General features: G+C 37.2%; 1 protein-coding gene across 1 annotated transcript in view; it reads right to left on the reverse strand.

The window, feature by feature from the left end:
• ZFR (zinc finger RNA binding protein) overlaps nucleotides 1–19442 on the reverse strand; it is a 45821-nt gene that overhangs the window by 8198 nt on the left and 18181 nt on the right. Inside the window, exons 3-14 of the mRNA XM_009318435.1 lie at nucleotides 19081–19225; nucleotides 18073–18291; nucleotides 16543–16790; nucleotides 15354–15545; nucleotides 12885–13185; nucleotides 11751–11944; nucleotides 9773–9892; nucleotides 8604–8749; nucleotides 8057–8219; nucleotides 6202–6407; nucleotides 5819–5969; nucleotides 4237–4378 (exon numbers count right to left, since the gene is read on the reverse strand). Coding sequence (XP_009316710.1) covers nucleotides 4237–4378; nucleotides 5819–5969; nucleotides 6202–6407; nucleotides 8057–8219; nucleotides 8604–8749; nucleotides 9773–9892; nucleotides 11751–11944; nucleotides 12885–13185; nucleotides 15354–15545; nucleotides 16543–16790; nucleotides 18073–18291; nucleotides 19081–19225 — 2227 coding nt within the window. The remainder of the gene's footprint in view (nucleotides 1–4236; nucleotides 4379–5818; nucleotides 5970–6201; nucleotides 6408–8056; nucleotides 8220–8603; nucleotides 8750–9772; nucleotides 9893–11750; nucleotides 11945–12884; nucleotides 13186–15353; nucleotides 15546–16542; nucleotides 16791–18072; nucleotides 18292–19080; nucleotides 19226–19442) is intronic.

Raw genomic sequence — 19442 nt, forward strand, 5'->3', positions numbered from 1 at the left:
ACCTTAATAAACAAAGCAGAACATCTGAAAGATAAAGAAAATATAGTAGATCTTGTATATTTAAATGTTCAAAAAAGGATTTGATTACCAAGCTGATTGCTTTGTTACCAAAAAGGAAGAGACCACAGGCCCTTTTGGAAGTGGTTTAATCAATGAAACTGGAACCACTGAACAATGTGAAATGGTATCCTCCATTTACTTAAAAATTGTAGAGATATAATGCAGTGATCAGCTTTAAAAGTTCTTTGTTTTACTAATTATGAAAATGGCTATTGTGACTAGTAACAAAGTATATTGATAGCATAACTGGTGATACACCAGATAAGATGAAACAAAAAGCCCTCACTCAATGGTACTCATTTCACAGGAGCTGACTGTATGGAACAATATCGTTTACTGCAGCAAGATGTAAATTTAGGTAAGTCAGAGAATAAAATTTTAAAAAAAGTAAATATTGAGACTCATGAAACATGCCTGCAAGGAGAAGCTTTTAGGGATGCTGCAGGAAGACAGCTCTGAAACCACCTATTTCACACAAATGTGAAAGAAATAGTAGGATACTTTACTATACAGAGTGCTAAAAAGCCATGAATGAACATGGTGGTACAACTTTGCAATATAATAATTAAATTTAATCTGAAGCTCTACATTCAGGTTTGAGCATTTTTATAGGATAGTCCCATTGCTCTGCACAGTGATAAAAGGGGGAGGATTTCAAAATAAGAATGAAGCTGAGAAGAACATAGGTATCTTCTCACACAGATATTCAAACTTATGGACTATATGTTAAAGTGGAAAGAGGAAAACCTGCACTAATGAGGCGTTTACAGAGCAAATGAAGACATTTAAAGCGGTATTTCCTTTAAAACAAAACAAAACCAAAAAAAACCCAAACCCAAAACTGTACAAGAGAGGTGCCAGGTAAGATAACTGATGAAACAAGTACAATCTGGATATAAGAGACAAGGAGTACATTTAGAGAAAACCCACAGCAGGAAAAAAGTGGCGAAGTAAGGTTGAGAAATTAAAAATAAAAATATGGGTTGTTGGGCCTAGTAGCCTGATCAGTCAATTATTTACATTCTTCTAAAACTAATATGCAAATAGGTGACACTGTGCAAACTTTCAGTACAATAATTCATTACAAAATTTGAAACTCCAATTAATTCTAGATCTGAAAAACTTCAATTTGGAAAACAATTTTACTAAAAAGAATTACAGTTTAAGTGCACAGAAGAGAATCTGACTCAGTGCTGGAGATGTCGATCTAAAATGTGCCACTAATAGATATCATATGAATACCCTTGAAACTTAAAAAGACTCTGAAAGTCTGAAGTTGCCAAGGCACCTATTGCACTGAGACTACATTGGCTGAAAAAATGTATCAAGGAAACTCTTGTAATATTTAATCTGTGGATTTTTGCATCTGTTTCACACTTCAGGATTAACCCCTTAAAGACTATTTAACTAAATTCAGATGCCTAACCTACCACCCTGTTAAGCTAAGACAAAAAACTGAATTAATTTACAAAACACAAGCACGAATTCTTACCCTACATAACTTAATTTATTACTAGCCTAAATATAAGGGGTTAATCTTCAGTTAGACATGCTGTGTCCACACTACTTCTTCAGTAAAAGTTAACAGGTATATCAATTTCGGTAAGTTTTATTATGGGAAATACATTTTACCCAGTCAACTATTTCAAGACTAGTGTGAACACTGCTTAATTCTAGGAGAGAGACAAAGACGAGAAGAAAAAAAAACAAAACACAAAGTAACAGTAGATGCTAGGACTATGCATCCAAACCCCCTCCTTTGTAAAGCATGGCAGGTGTGACACTGAGCTTTAGAAAACCTTGGTCAAAAATCCTTCCGATGTCTTGGCAGCAACCCCTGACAGGAATCAAGTCCCTCTGCTAGAAGGCTTTGGACCGGGGCTGTTAGCTAAGGATAAAAAAGACACACGCGCACACATATATGCGTTTATAAGTATGTACACTTTGTTTGCTGAAGGAAAGATTCCACAGCAGGGGTTAGAGCACTTCGAATATTATCAGATTCGGTAAACTGTCAAACGCACAATACTGTAAGAAACAGTAGCTATGCGGTTAACAATTTTATGTCACTGTATTTTTTTTTAGCCTTTTATCATGTAATGGGATTATTACACATCAAACACGATTCTATTCCACGTGCAAGTCTCAGTCTCATCTTTACTCAAACTGGTTCTTCCGGTAAAGCCTTCCTTATCACCTGAACTAGCTCCCCAAGCGGGCTAAAAAAAAATGAAAACTTTAAACCACTGTAAGACACAGAGCATGAGAAGCTGCAGTAAGAAAGAACACAAACACATACTGTTACTCTGCAGCAAATAAGCAGCAGTCTTCGTAATAAGGCCTTCTTTGCTGCAATAATTTGCAATTCAGTCTTCTCTTTGCTCTAGTTTCAAAAGTGAACTTTTCTGCACATCCATTTTATACTGCTCAGTGTCTTGAAGAGAAATCTAACTTGATTTTGCTTGCCTAGAGGCAGTACTGCATTCAGCAGTGAATAAACTCACAATGATCATTTTAACTCAAGTGTGGGTCAGACAAAAATACAGATTTGTTTCCTTTAGGTGGCATAAATTAAGGGATTGATGGCAATAATTTGAATTTTAATTTATTTTTAGTCCACATCATAAAATTTCAGGCCAGAAACCACCTAATTGAAATTGAGTATTGTGGCAGGAATCAATATTGCACTGTTGCACAGTACATTAAGAAATAAACATGGTGTTTAAGGTTACATTCATTTAATGGTTAATCTAATTTAATAATCAAATCTTTTAAGTTAAAGTATTCTTTATAAACTTAAATAATATGTGAAGTCTGATTCGGCACAGACAAACCAAGAGTCATGTTACACTTAGATTGTCAAAAAACAAGTAAAATTGGTTGGGTGTGACAGTACATGTACAAAGCCTTTATAGCTAGGAATAATATGCACAGCTTAAAAATCCTGTACAAAGCACTCTTAAAGACTCTTCAGAAGTCATCCAAACCAGAGAATGCATCTTGAAATTTTTCTTTCCGATTATGGAAGACAACTTTGTTAACACAGCTTGTTTACAATGCACTAGTCACAGCTACAGGACATTTACCAATGCAATATAAAAACCTCAAGTATTTTAGAGGACATGTAATGATGAGATGAAGTAAAAAAAACCTCTGTGGCTTATATAAATACGTATATACACAAGCACATGTATACATACACACATACAATTTTTTTCAACCTGCATGAGAAGTGTTAAGATAGCCTCAGATTTCCTATTTGTAGGTTCACTGTCAAACACCAGAACCCTGTTTGCCATGATGTCTTTCAACTATGAAAATACAGGATTAAAGGAAACAAAAGTTAATTTTATCTGACCCGTAAACAAAAAGAACCAATGTACTGCAGACATTAATCATGCTTGTTGGCTTAAAAGCTTTTGGAGCTTTGAAAGTGTTACAGAACAGACCCTAAAGCAACACTGCTGGCACCAGAGAAACTGTGGACTTCAGAAATGTAAATTGATTTACAAGCTCCACCTTCTGCTTCAGCTTAACGACAAAGCCATTTCTTATTGTACTTGTCTGCGTTTGCCAGTTGGATAGAAGACTGATTGTAATACCAGGAGCCTAAATATACTCAGAAAGCACTTCAGACCAAAAAGCAACCTCAGAGAGCTGGAAAAAATCGCATTGTCTTTTAAAGTTAGAAGCACTGTTACCATCAAAAGTATTATAAAAGTGCATTTTAAGTGGCACTGCTATTTGGAATGTGTAAGTGATGGTAGTACTGATCCAGTTTAAACCCAAAAACCTGTGATTTGATTTTCTAAAACCACACAATCTTTCTCTTAGGGCAAGACTGCTCTAGAAAGCCAGTTTATAGCCACTTGCTATAAAACACTTAGTTTTCCACATAATTTTAAAAGAGGGGAAAAAAATAGTCAAGTTTGTACCTTTTCCAGAAAGCTGAGGTTGGACTTAAAGTTAGAAATTTTAAAAATTAAATAAACGCATCATATAAGCATTTATTTTAACCAACTGTTCTCTACTGAGTCTGGTTGTTGGAAAACAAGGTTTCGATCAAATACATGTGCCAGCATGTTGCCTTCCAGGACCTTAATGCCATCTTAAGCAGAACAGATAAACATAAAAAAACGGGTGAGAAAGAAGTAACATCTTTAACAACTTCCCAACCTCCATCCCTCATGTTCTCCTCCCGAATGACTGGAGATGTCAGTGTGATAGTGACTTGCATTTTGGGTTCCACACACGAATTTAAAATTATTGCTGCCTCTGGGACTGCACACTTGATATCGTATTTCTCAGGACTTATTACCTAAATATCAAGAAACAGAAATTTCCATTAGCATGTGGCCAATAAAAGTATGGGGAAGAAAACGGATTTCAACATAGTCTTTTTAACAGAAAGACGGAAACACAGAATAATTATATGAAGCAGAGACCTCTGTATTCAAAGAAACCACAGTATACACAATTAAGATATATATATGGACTTGTGTACTGTTTCCAAACCATTAATGAAAATACACAGCAGTCACCAAGCATGCAAAAGAAAACCAAATGCCCAGAAATTAAATTCATATACAAGTAAGTTACATAACAAGAATCTTGACAGTGTTTGAGATAAAGAAAAGCCTCAGTGCCACTTAAAATATCAGCTGGATATGTTTCTCACTGGAACACAGGAGACTGCATCACAAAGATGCAGTGGTTGTTCTTCAAGCTTACAGTTACAGGATGGGTACACTGCTAGGTACATTCTATACTTGGCTGTCACAACATGATAAGAACAAAGGGCAAGATAAACACCAGGGAAAAAATATAAGAGTAACTAACAAAGTGGTTATTCCAAATTGCTTCTTGCAACTACATTTAATAGTTCTAAATACCCCCAAGAAGGAGCTGTAGGCACCTCTACCACCTTCCTCCACAAACTAGAGGGACAAGTGACTTCTCCACAAAGCCAGACCAAGATGTGCAGTTTTTAAATTTTCTTCTGTTCTGTTACTTCAAACAAGAGCAAACTCGAGATTATTTTCTAATTAATCTGATCTTGCTAAAGCTTCTACCATGCCACTGATTCCGCTGAACATTTTACCAGACAGTACTGAAATACTAATGCTGTGACAAGCATTCTGTAACGATGGTGGACAGGCTTTGTTCAGCACAGAGCACAGACTTTATTCTATACTTTCATTTCTTGTGGAAATACAGCAAATGGTTTATATGAATTCCGCTGAATGGTCTAAGACTGCATGTACTTGTTTTTTTCTTTTTAAAAGGCCAAATTGAAAAAAAAGACAGAAGACTTAGTTAACTAATTGTGGAACTACAAAGCACTGACACATACAAATTGGAAACAAGATGTAAGTACAAACAGATTGGCATTAATGGAGAACTTTGACCTTCAGACAGCAAGCTTCCTGTAACACAGCACAAATTACCTCTATCGCTGCTCGTAACTGGATAATAGTCTTCTGTTCATTTCTGTTTCCCAATTAAATGAAATCTATTAAATGATAATTGATACTACACCGCTAGTGTAAACACCTAGACACTTGCATGGACACAATATACAGAAAGCAAAACATGCAGCATAGTCCCTGAATTCAGACGGAAACACTTAGAAAATGGAAAGAAACTGAACCTGAGCTATGAAATGTGGCACAGTGAGCCCTGCAGACATTTGACTTGAGGACAGATTTTTACAGTATCTTTACAAAAATTCAAATCCAAAAATCTAAATTCTACTTACTGCAAGTTGTTTGGGAAGACTTTCAGCAATACGAGTGAGTAACGTCTTTGAAGGCTTCTCGGCGCATAACAAAACAAGATTGACATTTCGGTCTCCACGGAGTAGCAAACCTTTAGCCAAAACGCCTACCCGTAAAACTCCTTTCAAAGCTCTGTGAATTATAGTTAAAAGTTGCATTTAAAATAACATAAAAATCTTAAAACTAAACCTGAAGATAGAAAAGTGAAATAAAATAGGAGTATTCCACATACTTTTGAGGCCATAGTGACATAAACCATATCAAAACCCAAAGAGAAGAGAATCCCTGGAAGCACTGATAACAGTGTAAGGAAAAATTTCAGAAACAAATTATGAAATTCTTAAAAAGTAATATAAAAAAATACCTGTCTTTACTGCCATCTTTTTTGTCATCTCCCTCTTTGTTCTTGCTTTTTTCATGATCAGTCATGTTGTCAGAAACAAGTTTCAAAGCACGCTCAGTAATAGAAACAATTTTTTGGACTGCTTGGAGTTCCTCCTCCGTTGGATATATAGCGGCATGTTTGGTCATCACATAGCGGTCATCAGAGGAGTCAGGGCGGCGTAGAGGCTAAACAGACGAAAAAGCGTATCTCTGAAATTTGGGTACTCTTCCAAGTTCACAAATGGTAAGTGACCAAAAACCAAACATGTGGCTAAACAACAGAATATTCAAATCTCAAAATCACTGGAATGTAACAAAACATGAACTGAAGTGTCCTTAACAACTTACACTGGTCACAATCAATCATGCCTGAAAAAACATTACATGTATCAAAATTAAAAACTTATGAAATCCCAGCATCAAAAGTATCTCCCCAACATTAATATCTATTGTTACTTGCATACTGCTGCAAAACAAAGTGTCCATGACTACTTTCACAGAACCACAGAAGAATTCAAATAGGAAGGGACCTGAATTCAAATAGGAAGGGACCTCAGGAGATCCTCTAGTCCAACCTCCTATGCAAACCATGGGCAGCTGTAAGACCATGTCACATTGCTCAGGGCTTTATCCAGTCAGTCTTGAAAACTGCCAAACATGGATGCTGCACATCTGTATGAAAAAAATTATTCCCTGTATTCAATCTGAACCTCTTTTTTCTCAGCTTAAGCTGGTTGTATCTTGCCCTCTCATGACTGTAAAGAGCCTGGCTCCATTGTCTTTATAATGCACAGGTATTAGAAGGCTATTATGTCCCACTGAAGCGCTCTCTTCTCCAGGCTGAACAAGCCCAGATCCTTCAGTCTCTCTTCACAGGGCATGTGTTCCAGAGCCCTGACCATCCTGGTAGCTCCACACTGAACCTGCTGTGGTTTATAGTATCTTTCTTGTACTGTAAAGCCCAAAACTGAATGTAGTATTGCAGTTTGGGTCTAATGAAAGCTGATCATTTCCCTTCATCTACTGATTACGGTCCTGTTAATATAACCCAGGATGCTGTTGGCCTTCACTGCTGCCAGGGCACACTGTTGACTCATGTTCAGCTTGCTATCTGCCAAGATCCCCTGATCCCTTTCAGCACAGCTGCTACCCAGCCTGTCACTCCCCAGCCTGTATCAGTGCAAGGGGTTATTCCTTCCTGAGTGCAGCATTAGGCATTTGTCCTTGCACAATTCCATAAAGTTCCTGTTGGTCCATTCCTCCAGTCTGCCTAGGTCCCCCTGGATGGCAGCCCTCCCCTCAAAGGTATCAACTATTCTCCCCACCCCAGACTGATTCAGTTTCATGCCAGCTGCAAAATGATGAGTGTGCACTCACTCCATCACCTTTCAGATCATTGACAAGGTGCTAATGAGACAAATCCCGGGATAAACCCATGTGGTACTGCACTTGTTACTGAACGCCAGATAGAGTACGACCCACCACTAACCATTATTCTCTGGGACTGACAATCCAACCACTTTTTATCCATGTATTTGTCAACAATTAGATAAATAATGTAAAATGCAATTAAATAAAAGTAGTACATAAGTATACTTGTATTTCAGAAGAAACAATATTTGTCCTCAAGGCATCCTTTTGTCATTTCAGTGGACTTTTTTGGAAGACAGGTCCACCTACACAGTCTCATTAGCATATAATTTCTTCTTTGCTTTTCCAAATCCTTTATTAAGAAACACTGGAAACAACTGAAGTAGCACTGAATAATTTATAGTTCCTAACTGTGCCTCCTGGTAAGTATAATTTCTTTTTTTTTCTCAAGTTAAGAAACTCACAGCTGGTCCTTGGGGCTGAGGAGTCATTCCTGGTCTAACTCCCAGCAGGCCTAGAGGTCCTGGAGGACCATGAGGATATCCTCCATCTGGTATTCTGCGGCGGTCATCCCAGTGATGCTGCTCTTCCTCCATTCTCCTCCAGTACATGTCCTCTTCATATCGCCTGAAGCGCATCAATCAAAGTGTTCTCTTTATATAGCAGTTAATACTTGCAACCATTCTAAATATATTCTTGTATGTCCTCACTAATGCATTTCTAGTAGTCATAAGCAAATACCAGTGAACTCCAGAGGGTAACTAAAATGAATGGTCATTTTGAAAGTGGGTTTAAATTTATAGCAAAATAATTCTAATAAGCCTGCGTTCCTCAGAGGGATTGAACACTAACAAACAAAAACCCCAGAGGGATAATGACAACTTAATTTAAAACAAGAGAGTACAGAGTTCCAAAACAAGTATTCAAAATAAGTAACTACAGAAGCAGAGTTAGTTTTAGATAATCTGACTGCACCGTTTTCTCGCTCATTGATACAACATAATGCATTACCTCATTTCCATCCTCCAGCGTTCTTCCTCTTCTCGCCTTCTCCAGTATTCTTCTTTCTGCATCTGTTTCCTCATCTTCTCTTCCTGAATTTTTCTTGCTCGAATACTGGGCTTTACTTCTACTTGTAAGTCTGGGTTTACTTTTTTCTAGTTCAGAAAAATAATAAATGAAATGTTGTTTTTCCTCTTGTCATCTCAAGGTTACAGAGTTCTTCTGACATGTTTAACACACACTACTGGTCTATGATAAAATCAAGGGGAGTAAAATGCAGTTTTAGAACTGCATTGAATGAGTAGTTGAAGAAGAAAAATCTGTGTCCAGTATTTTAAAGCAAAGACATAGCAACATACTACAAATAGCATGAATTCACTCTTCACTTATATGAGAACAAAGCAATTTTAAGATTAAAATGTTACATGAAATATGAAGTAATTTGCTGTTCATTCTGTAGCAGGATGACTACTCTATAGCCTGAAAAAACATTTCAGCTTAATGTAATTAAAACATCTTAATTACAGTGTGCTTCCTGATGCCCTGTTCCTGAAGGGTCCCTCACACAGGGGCATAATAATGAGTTACTGAATAAAATTTTCTGGTAATTTTTTCTCTTCTTTCATCCCTTTCATGATTATGCAGGCCCATTGTATGTCCTATGACCACAGTAGATTCTTCCAATATAATCTTATAATAATTAAAATGCACTCCATATGTCGCTACAGGTGTCTCTCCATTCATGACTAAAAAATCTGCAACACTTGTTTCTCAAATGTCTCCACAAAGGGTTTATGTGGTTTATCCCACCAAAAACATTCAGCGTTACTATGTTACACTATTCAAAATTAATGGTAAACAACATAAAGAATCTACTGTTGCTTGCATATGTGGTACCGTATTTTAATGTTGCAAAGGTTGCCTGAAAGCAATGTTCAATACGTTTAAAAAAAACCCAAATGAAAATACAGTTTCACAGTCTGCTGTGAAACATACTTAAAGAAGTCACATACTTCTTTAAAGACTATACTCCGTGAGAAATATATTTCTCTACCTTTTTTTATATGCTGTTTACTCAAGAGTACCTACTTTTGTCTAGCCTTTAAATGTAAAAATGTGTAATCAGTCAGCTGACATCTGGTAGATTTTCAGATAGAAGCATTAGCATTTCTACTAACCTTATACTGAAGTCTGTGCCGCCTCCCTTTTAAGTGCATCTCCTTGGCATTAGGATCATTAAAACTGCATTCACAAAGTTTACAGTGAAAGCGGATCACCTTTCCTTCATCATTTCTTACCTGGAAAATAAAGTTATAACACATTTGGATTTTTTTTTTTTTAAACCAAAGCTAATGTAAAAATTAATCTAATTCAGTGACACTGGATAATGTCTACCTGTCTCAAAACATGCTAAAAAGTTCACACTCTAACCAAAAGAAGGCAAAATAGAACTTTCAATTCTGACAAATACACCGTTGTGCTTGGTAATGAACAAAGAACAAAGTTCGTCCATTCCAAAGAGTACACAGCTTTAAACTCGAGCCCGAACATACTGAGTTGAATAATTACAAACGTGCAAATCATGAAAAATTTACATCAGACTTCATCCACATATCTCATGCCACCCACATGAAGAATGCCCAACTGAGCATAAAAGAAACATGCACAATACAAAAATATAAACATATGCACAAGCCTTTGCAGGTTCAATGCCTTGTCATTCTTATCTTCAAGGAGGACCCAGGGAATTAGAGGTCAGTCAGCCTCACCTCGATCCCTGGGAAGGTGATGGAGCAGCTAATCCTGGAAACCATTTCCAGGCACATTAAGGGCAAGAAAATCGTCAGGAGTAGTCAGCATGGCTTCACCAAGGGGAAGTCACACTTGATCAACTTAATAAACTTCTGGGATGAAATGAATGGCCTGGTAGATGAGGGGAGAGCAGTCAATATTGTCTACCTGGACTTCCGTTGGGCCTTTGACACAGTCTCACTGTAATATCCTCATACACAAGCTGTTGATGTATCGGCTGGATAAGCCTAAAGTGAGGTGGATTGAAAACTGGCTGAATGGCCAGGCCCAGAAGGTGTTGATCAGTAGAATGAAGCCTAGTTGGAGGCTAGTAACTGGCTAGTACACCAGGGGTCAATACTGGGTCCAGTTCTGTTTAACACCTTCATTAATGATCTGGATGATGGGGCAGAGTGTACCCTCCACAAGTTTGCTGATGACACAAACTGGGAAGAGTGGCTGATATGCCAGAGGGTTGTGCTGCCATCCAGAGGGACCTCAACGGGCTGGAGAAATGGGCCGATAGGAATCTCATGAAGTTCGACAAGGGGAAGTGCAAAGTTCTGTAGCCAGCGCGGAACAACCCCGTGCACCAGTATATGCTGGCGGCCACCCAGCTGGAAAGCAGCTTGACAGAAAAGGACCCGGGGGTCCTGGCGGACACCAAGTTGAACGTGAGCCAGTAATGTGCCCTTGCAGCAAAGAAGGCGACTGGCATCCTGGGCTGCATTAGCAGAAGTATTGCCAGCAGGTCGAGGGGGGTGATCCTTCCTCTCTAACTCAGCACTGCTGAGGCCACAGCTGGAGCCCTGTCCCCAGTTCTGGGCTCCCCAGTACGAGAGAGACATGGACATACTGGAGAGAGTCCAACAAAGAGCCACAAAGATGACGAGGGGACTGAAGCATCTCTCCCACGAGGAAAGGCTGAGAGACCTGGGACTGTCTAGCCTAGAGAAGAGAAGGTTGAGGGAGGATCTTCTTAACGGGTATAAATACCCGAAGGAAGGGTGCAAAGAGGACAGAGGCGGGCTTTTTTCAGTGGTTCCCAGTGACAGGACCAGAGGCAATGGGCACAAAGCGAAACACAGGACGTTCCCTCTGAACATCGGGAAACACTTTTTTACTGTGAGGGTGACTGAGCCCTGGCACAGGTTGCCCAGGGAAGTTGTGGAGTCTCTGTCTTTGGAGATATTCAAAAGCTGTCTGGACACGATCCTGGGCAACTGGCTGTAGGTGGCCCTGCTTAAGTGGGATTGGACCCTCAGATGACCTCCACAGAACCTCAACTGTTCTGTGATTCTGTTCCATGTTGAACAAATTTTCACTAAAATATTTGAAAAATACTACATATTTTCATATCAATACCTCCTCCACATAGTCATGGCCCACTGGCTGGACATCACTTTGCAAGGCAGCAAGAGTCGTGGGAGTCACTGGTTCAGCTGCTGTGTCTGGTTTTACTTCCTGTGTTTGTACTGTAGCAGTAGGAGTTGTTTTAACACTTTCAGCTGATTTCATTTCTTCCAGTTTACTTCCTGTTGTCTGAAGCTTATTGCCACCTACAAATCAAAAAAGTTAAATCGTTACCTTTCATAAAATGAGAATGTGATTACACATCATGTGCAAACATTGATATTATTTGCAAATATCAATGCTCCGGCCAAAGCATTTTCAGTCTTTTAAAATTAGTTAAAACTTAAACATATTTTATATACAATTAAAGATTTAAAAAAAATAAAGCCTAACAACATTCAAGTTATTGAAACACTTGGTTGGGTTTTTTTAGCAAGAAAAACTTTTTCTTTATATAATTGCAACTTTCTTTATTCATTTTCATGCTTTTTCAAAAGAGATAGGACTGAATGGGAACAACTCAGCAAATATATTTTAATCATCTCTTTTTTGTCATCAGATTTTTTTTTTTTGTAAATGGATTCAAGAAAGTACTTCAAAACCTTATAATGTTTGTACTAACAAACGTAGTATACTCTCAGTGTTGCAACTACATAGGTCTTTCCTTCAAGAGCAGGATAGCTAATTGTGGAACAGCTGCTTCCCATCTCTAAATGTCTGTCAAGCTCATTTCAAAAGTTTCCACTGTTAGATTTGCACTGTTACAAGGATGTTTCAGTTGCCCAGTTATCAACTGCCAACCTACTGCAGGTTGCCTTAACAGCCCAGGCTCTAAACTGAAATAAGGACCAACTGGACTATAAACTGCAACACTCCAGTAGCTACCACATAAGAAACCAAAGGTGGGAGGCTTCTTATGAAGGTGGGAGAAGCCTCCAAGAGAGGCCAGGTGGAGACAACTAGGCAGAAAACACCATAAATTTTGAAGCAAAACTTCTATTTACATTCTTATGTTCACCTATCAGTAATTCTCTTAAACACAACAGAGTTACTCATGCATAAAGTTAACTAAATGCATTTGTATTTGCTGCACTGAGTCTTAAAAAAAAATTATAGAATAGGTTAGGTTTCAAAATAAAGACTGACTTCTGTACTTGCCAACAAAGTTTATTTTCGGTGTAGATATTTTCTTTACAGCTATATTAGCAGCGGTTGAAGATGTTTTGTTGTTGGACGCAGTGTTAAGTGGTGTATTTGCCGTAGGAGTAAGAATTTTCACTGCAGACGATGCAACAGAGGAGTTCACAGTACTGCTGCTAGTTGCTATATTTGAAGCAGAGGCAGTTGGTTTGGAAGCAGATGTGGATGTTGAGGAAGTAGCTTGGGTAACCACATTTGGTTCAGTTGAAGGAATGGGTTTGCCAAGTTTTGTGTGCAACTTTACTACCTATAAGAATAAAGAGAAATTCATAATATGATCTCCCTGGGATAACTAGAAAAAATTATGTGACACAAACATCATTGTAAATAAAAACTGAATATAACTAAAATATTAGCTATTGCTTCTTTACAAAAAGTGATCTTGGCCAAAAAAAAAAAAAAAAAAAGATGGACATGTAAAAGCTCTTGTCATCTGTAAGAAAGAAATAGTTAACAGTTATCTTACATTGCTTATTTCCATTAGAAATTCAGACATTTACTCCAAAGGCTGTGTAGATGAGAACAGAAAGCCAATAAACTCACAAGCCTGTATAACTCAAGGAAACATTTTGCTCAAACTGTTTCAATGTGACTGTTTCATTGCCACATTGCTTTTTACTCTCCCTCCAAAAAGTGTAGTACATTGAACTATTTTGGTTCCTTCCAAACAATATTAGTAAATGAGAGTTATTTAATTCAGATTCAACAATACTATCTCTTTTGATCAATACACTTTAAGAGTATTCATATTGAAAGAATTTCCAGGTTACCTAGCAGAACTGAAGAGATTCCTTAGACAAAGGTTTTCTTTCTTTTTTTTTTTTAAAAAAAAAACACATCTGCAGAGACAGTTAAGGAGGATGTGAGGCATATTTCAGAGCTCTTTATTATCTCATAGAAAGTAAAAAGGTACATGCTTATTCTTAGAAGTAATAATCAGAGGCCTTTCCACAACATGCTTGAGATAGAATAATACTTCTTTTTGGTGACAGCTGACCATCACCTGAAAAAGCAATGCATGTAGTCCGTAAGAACAAAACATGCAAAATCAAAACTAAAGACTGGGTTTGAAAGTAGCAGTAAAAAAATACAAATCTGCGAGACATGCCTTTAGTGCAAACACATGTATACAATCATGATATGCACACAACTGTATACATACACTTAAGTTTTTGTTCTTATTTTTTCAAGTATGTTCCCCATCAGAATACTGACATATTAGCGTCACATAATATTATAAATTTAAGTTCAAGCAACTCTTCAAAAGTACTTTTTTCCAGTAGAATGCACAAGATTCTTCAGTGTACCACAGAAATAGAGTCCTTTGAGACTTCATTTTTACACTGATGACAACCTAAATTAGCAGTGGTTAGCGACTATGAGGAAGAGAAAGCTACATCCAAATAGATAAGGATAATATATACTATACTCCATATACCTATGGAGTTATTGAACACAACCCAAAAATTTAATGGCTTAACTTATTAATGAAAGAAAGAACACTGGGCAAGTCTATCTAAATTATAATTGTTGCTCTTGTACTAACAAAAAATTATATTGGGAAAATTGTTTTAAATCTGCTATGAGATTTATTTATTTTAATAGGAACGATGTTACTGATGCCACTTTGTACAGTGTTCTGAGATGCAAAAAGCTATAAAAGCTGAATATTAATACTGTATTTGTTACTGACATTAATCTTTCCAGAGTTACGAAGAAAATCTGTAATACCTAAACAAACGTTCTACACTGCCATTGCATTTACTATAGTATGGCCAAATTTAAAACACAGGTCATAGGTGTTCACAGTGCAGCCCACAGCCTTTATTCCAGAATGCCCACCTAACTGCACCCAAAAGGTAGGGGAAACATGCTTACCAAAAGTCTTCCAAACATATTCATTATAAAGTCTACTACAGGACATTGTTCCTTGCTCCCATATGCCAATTTTCTTTGTGAGAAATAACAAGGAGTGATGCATAATAGTCCTGTCCCTTGGCACTGACTCAGCTTACAGTGTTTCAAAGTGCACTGAAAGCTTCACAGCACCAGTCAAAAGACGAAATGTCAAAAAAAGTCTTGAAAAGTTAGGGGGCACAAGCATGACACTGCATGTCCTCATTGACTCTTTTCCCCATCTTATTCTACACCTTCTTCCTATGATTTACATACTTTCCCCAATACATCGTCTTCTCATTGATGCCATGACAATATTTTTCCCCCTTTCTCCCAACAAGGCCCTTCTAATAGTGTGCTTAAAGATAAGTTTGAAACAAAAAGCAGAACTAAATGTCTTTATATAAAATAATTCAAATTATATTGTTTCTGTGTATTTTCTCCTCTCTAAGATGAGAAAAAATGATGGGAAGAAGTATACGACTGACTTGTATTATAAGAACAAGAGAAAACTCTTACTTTCTGATGCTTGGCTCCACGGATATGGGCAGCATAAGCATCTGCCCCTGTACAAGACACATCACAAAGCTCACAGCGCAACTGATTCTGAGTTCCACGAGCAGAAGTGCTGTTGTTATTGGTGTTCTGGGAAGCTTTTAATGCTGCTTCTTTCTTTTTGTGTTTCTGGCCTTCTAAGTGTTCTTTATAAGTCTGTTTAAATAAACAATACACACACAATAAGCTGTCTTTGTACTCCTTGCTCATCATTCACGTGAATACATGTAATATAGAATATAGCATAAAACACATGCTTTGTGTAAGGAATACTTCCTACTGAACATTTCTTCCATATGACATGCTCTAAGGCATTAGTAGGCCACTTAGAAGACCAAGAAATTGTCTTCTCCACCACCAGGATTCCACTTTTAGGTAATACAATATCAGCTTTTCTCCTCTAACTTCTCACTTCCTCGAGCAAGTACGGGTTGACAGAAATTACTATTGAAAACTTGATATGATCAGAAAATGGCAGTTTCCTGCATTGCATTCAATTATTCTTGATTTTGAATTTCCTCAAACTACAAGACCACAGTGATTAAGTGTATCCAGAAAACTAAAAAAATCAATTCAAAAGAAGGTAGCGCATAAAGCTGTGCTGAAATGAAATGCCGAAGTTGATATTTGTTCCTGTATCAACACTAGCAATCTAGAGAGCAGACAGGGTGGGACAAATTTACCTAAAGAGCAAGAACTGTTTAGCCAGACACACGCATTAACACTCTGCATGAATTGGTATCTACTTTCTACACACTTGTACCAACTGTGAAACTAAACTGAGATGCTGGAATACAATGAAGAATAAATTTTCAAGCTTGCCATTCACAAAATTTATGTAATTCCATAATTTTGAAAAAAGTACTTTCTAAGAAGTTTGCTATGCTAAAAAAGCAAACCAGATTCAAAGTTTAGAATATTTCTGAAGTCCAAAGCACAGCTGAAGCTTCTCTGTACAATCTAAGGGGACGTACCTTTTCGTCTTCTCATAGGAGCTCTTTCTATAATAGTGCACATTTTCATTTAATTATTCCTTTAGTAGAAGTGTAGAATAAGATCTTTAAAAATTAACAAATATTCTTAAAGGGGTCAGTTTTTTAGCTGAAGAAATTATAACTAAAGTGTATAGCAGAATATTACATAATACAGGTACCTGTGGTCCAGCACAGCTGATCTTACAAACATCACAGTAGTGGATCTGGGGCGGTTTGGGAGGTTGTTTTGGTTTCAGTTGCTTATTTTGGAATGGTGCCTTTTTAGTAAAGGTGGTCCCTGTCCAAGCAGCTGTTTGAGCAGCAGCAGCAGCTGCTGCCGCTGCCTGTTTCTGTTGCTGCTGCTGCTGCTGGTAATAGGACGATGCAGCCGAATACACTGCGGCTTCATAGCCGGAATAAGAGGTACCTCAAAGATCAAAATAAAATAAATGTTACATCACTGTACATCATATATCAATTACATAACACACTAATTCAAAACATGTTGCATAATAGAGTGGGGGGGCAGGGCAGGATATAAAAGATTTATTGAGATCTTGTTAGGCAGTCTGAATTTTTCTTGATGTTTCACAGTATACAAATACATAGCTACCAATTGTGTCAGGAATATATTTGATTTTAGACACACCTTTGCAGACACGCAGTTATGTTAGATATATCAAAGCATCCCTAAAGTATATGTAAAATTTCCTGGTACATCTGGTAAGACCGAGTATGATGTAACAAGAATTTTAATAAAAGATTTATCAAAGGCCAGTTGAAGTAAGCAGTCTTCCAGAACAGATTACTGTTCAAGTTTCAAAATGGCAAGGAAGACAGACATTATGTAGATGAAGGGGCAAAAAAATGAAGATAAAAGACAGAATGGCTAGTGCTATTACATTCTATTTCACTGATTTAAGTTGTTTTAGTGAAGAGAAGCTGCTTGCCTGCTAAAACCTGGCTATGCAGTCCTTGATTTCTAGTATCAAAGTTGAATAAATCAAGGAAACTGGGCTTTCATACCTTTGAGCCAATTTTCCCATAAACTTTCTACATCTACTGGTTCAACTATTTTAATCCTCTGATCAGGCTCTGTCTCAAGGAAGTCTTAAAATCCCTTTTTAAACAGAAAACAAAACAAAACAAAAAGTTCAAGGTAGCTATAATATGCCAGTTGATTACCGTCTGGCCATAAAGTTAACAGCTTTTCATCTTTAACTACTTTTTGGATTTCTAATGTTTGAAGGAAAGCCTTTTTTTCAGCACCCATTCTCCTCCCATTTTGGGTCAAGACAACCCAAACTTAAAAGATTTACACTGGATTGCTCCTCTCTGTCTCTGTAACTGCTGTTTGATGGCAGCATGCTCCCTTCCAATTTCCCTGGGTAATATTTGTGAGGATGTTTTTCCTTATTTTTTCTATCCCCCATCTTTCTCTCCAAACCTTACAGCAAGTCACAAAACACCGTGCACATAGCAATACCAAAACTTTGCATATTCTCACATGTAACAAAGTAGGCACATACAAACATCAAACTTCTTTTAAAGATACAGTAAAATATTTTGCCATTATAATGATTTAACTGGTTGATACTTCTCAGTAGACAATGATGTAATTGAACACAAACTGCTAAAATTCTGAGTATTTAAAGCCTCTCCTTTAACAACTGCAAAGATCCCAGCAACATAATATGCAAAATTCTTACCAGAGTAAGTAACCGCTGTTGTACTGTATGTTGCACTTTGAGTATAGGATGGAACAACAGTAGCTGCAGCTGCTACTGGCTGCACAGTAGAGGATACTGGATATATAGAAAACGTAGTTGTTGCTGGACTCGGGGTTGCAGGTTTTATAGCTGTCACTTGTCGTGTTTGCTGGGCTTGGGTATACTGAGTTGCCCCTTGACTATATCCCGCTTTCGGAGCTAATTAGGATAGAAAATAGAAGTGTACAAACATTGTCATGTTTTAGCTGAATGAAATGCAAACCATATTAAGTGACACTTAACGATATGCTGGGGAAAAACGTGTAACAAGTGGTTTTTGTTTTGGTTTTTTTGTTTGATTGGTTTTGGTTTTTTGTGTTATGGTTGCTTTGTTTTTAAAGTCATGGTTATGCGTTGTGTGCTATGTACACAAAACTGTTTAATCATGTCACAGCTCACACTGGTAAGCCTCAGATTTATTTATTTTTAACTGTGCTGCCACGTTTTTAAACAATCTTCTCATTCAATGATTTTACTAGAGTACACTAAACCAAAGTACACCTAAACTTTCTTATTATTTCTAATTAAAGTAAAAAAAAGTAAACAGGATTTATGCTTTGTAGCAATCACAATACCAATAATTAAAGAACTACATACATTAAGTAACCAAAGAATTAAAAATGAGAGCCCTTCTAACCAAGTTATCATCTGAACCCACCACCGACTATTTGAACTTACTTCAGCAAGTTTTCTAGACAAACAAACAAGAAGTTTGGCTAGAAGTATGTTTTGAGTGTATTTAATAACTAGAGATAGCTACTTATGGCAATGTCACAATAATGTTCAAGTTCTAGGTGCAGCAAATTTTTCTACACATTGACAGAGATTACATGACAAAACTAACAAAAAAAATCTGGATAATGTGAAATATTCAAAAAACTATTTTTAAGTTATTAAAGTAGCAGACAGGCTGTGTATAAAGACAGCAGTTTGAATCATGCCACGCACCTGTCTGGTAGTACGATTCAGCTACTGAAGGTTGAGGCTGGGCAGCAGCAGCCACAGCTGCTGCAGTTGCTGTTGGCTGTTGATAGTATTGTTTGCTGTCATAAGCTACAGCTGGGGCGGTAGATCGAACATAAGAATAGGAATCCTAAAAATTCAAAAAAGAAAACCCAGCAAATTTCTCCTTTAAGTATATATCTGAAGTAATAAAAGTCATTAGCAGAGTCAAAGAAACAATGTGTTTTCTTCTGGTCTACTAAAGTAGATTTAAAAAAACATTTACAGATACAGTATATACAAATAAATGCATTAAAGAAATTAAATTTATGTTTACAGATATTTCAGGCCTGAAAACTACCCTTAAT

The sequence above is a fragment of the Pygoscelis adeliae genome, unplaced genomic scaffold, assembly GCF_000699105.1.
Source record: "Pygoscelis adeliae isolate BGI_AS28 unplaced genomic scaffold, ASM69910v1 Scaffold272, whole genome shotgun sequence".
Lineage (NCBI taxonomy): Eukaryota > Metazoa > Chordata > Aves > Sphenisciformes > Spheniscidae > Pygoscelis > Pygoscelis adeliae.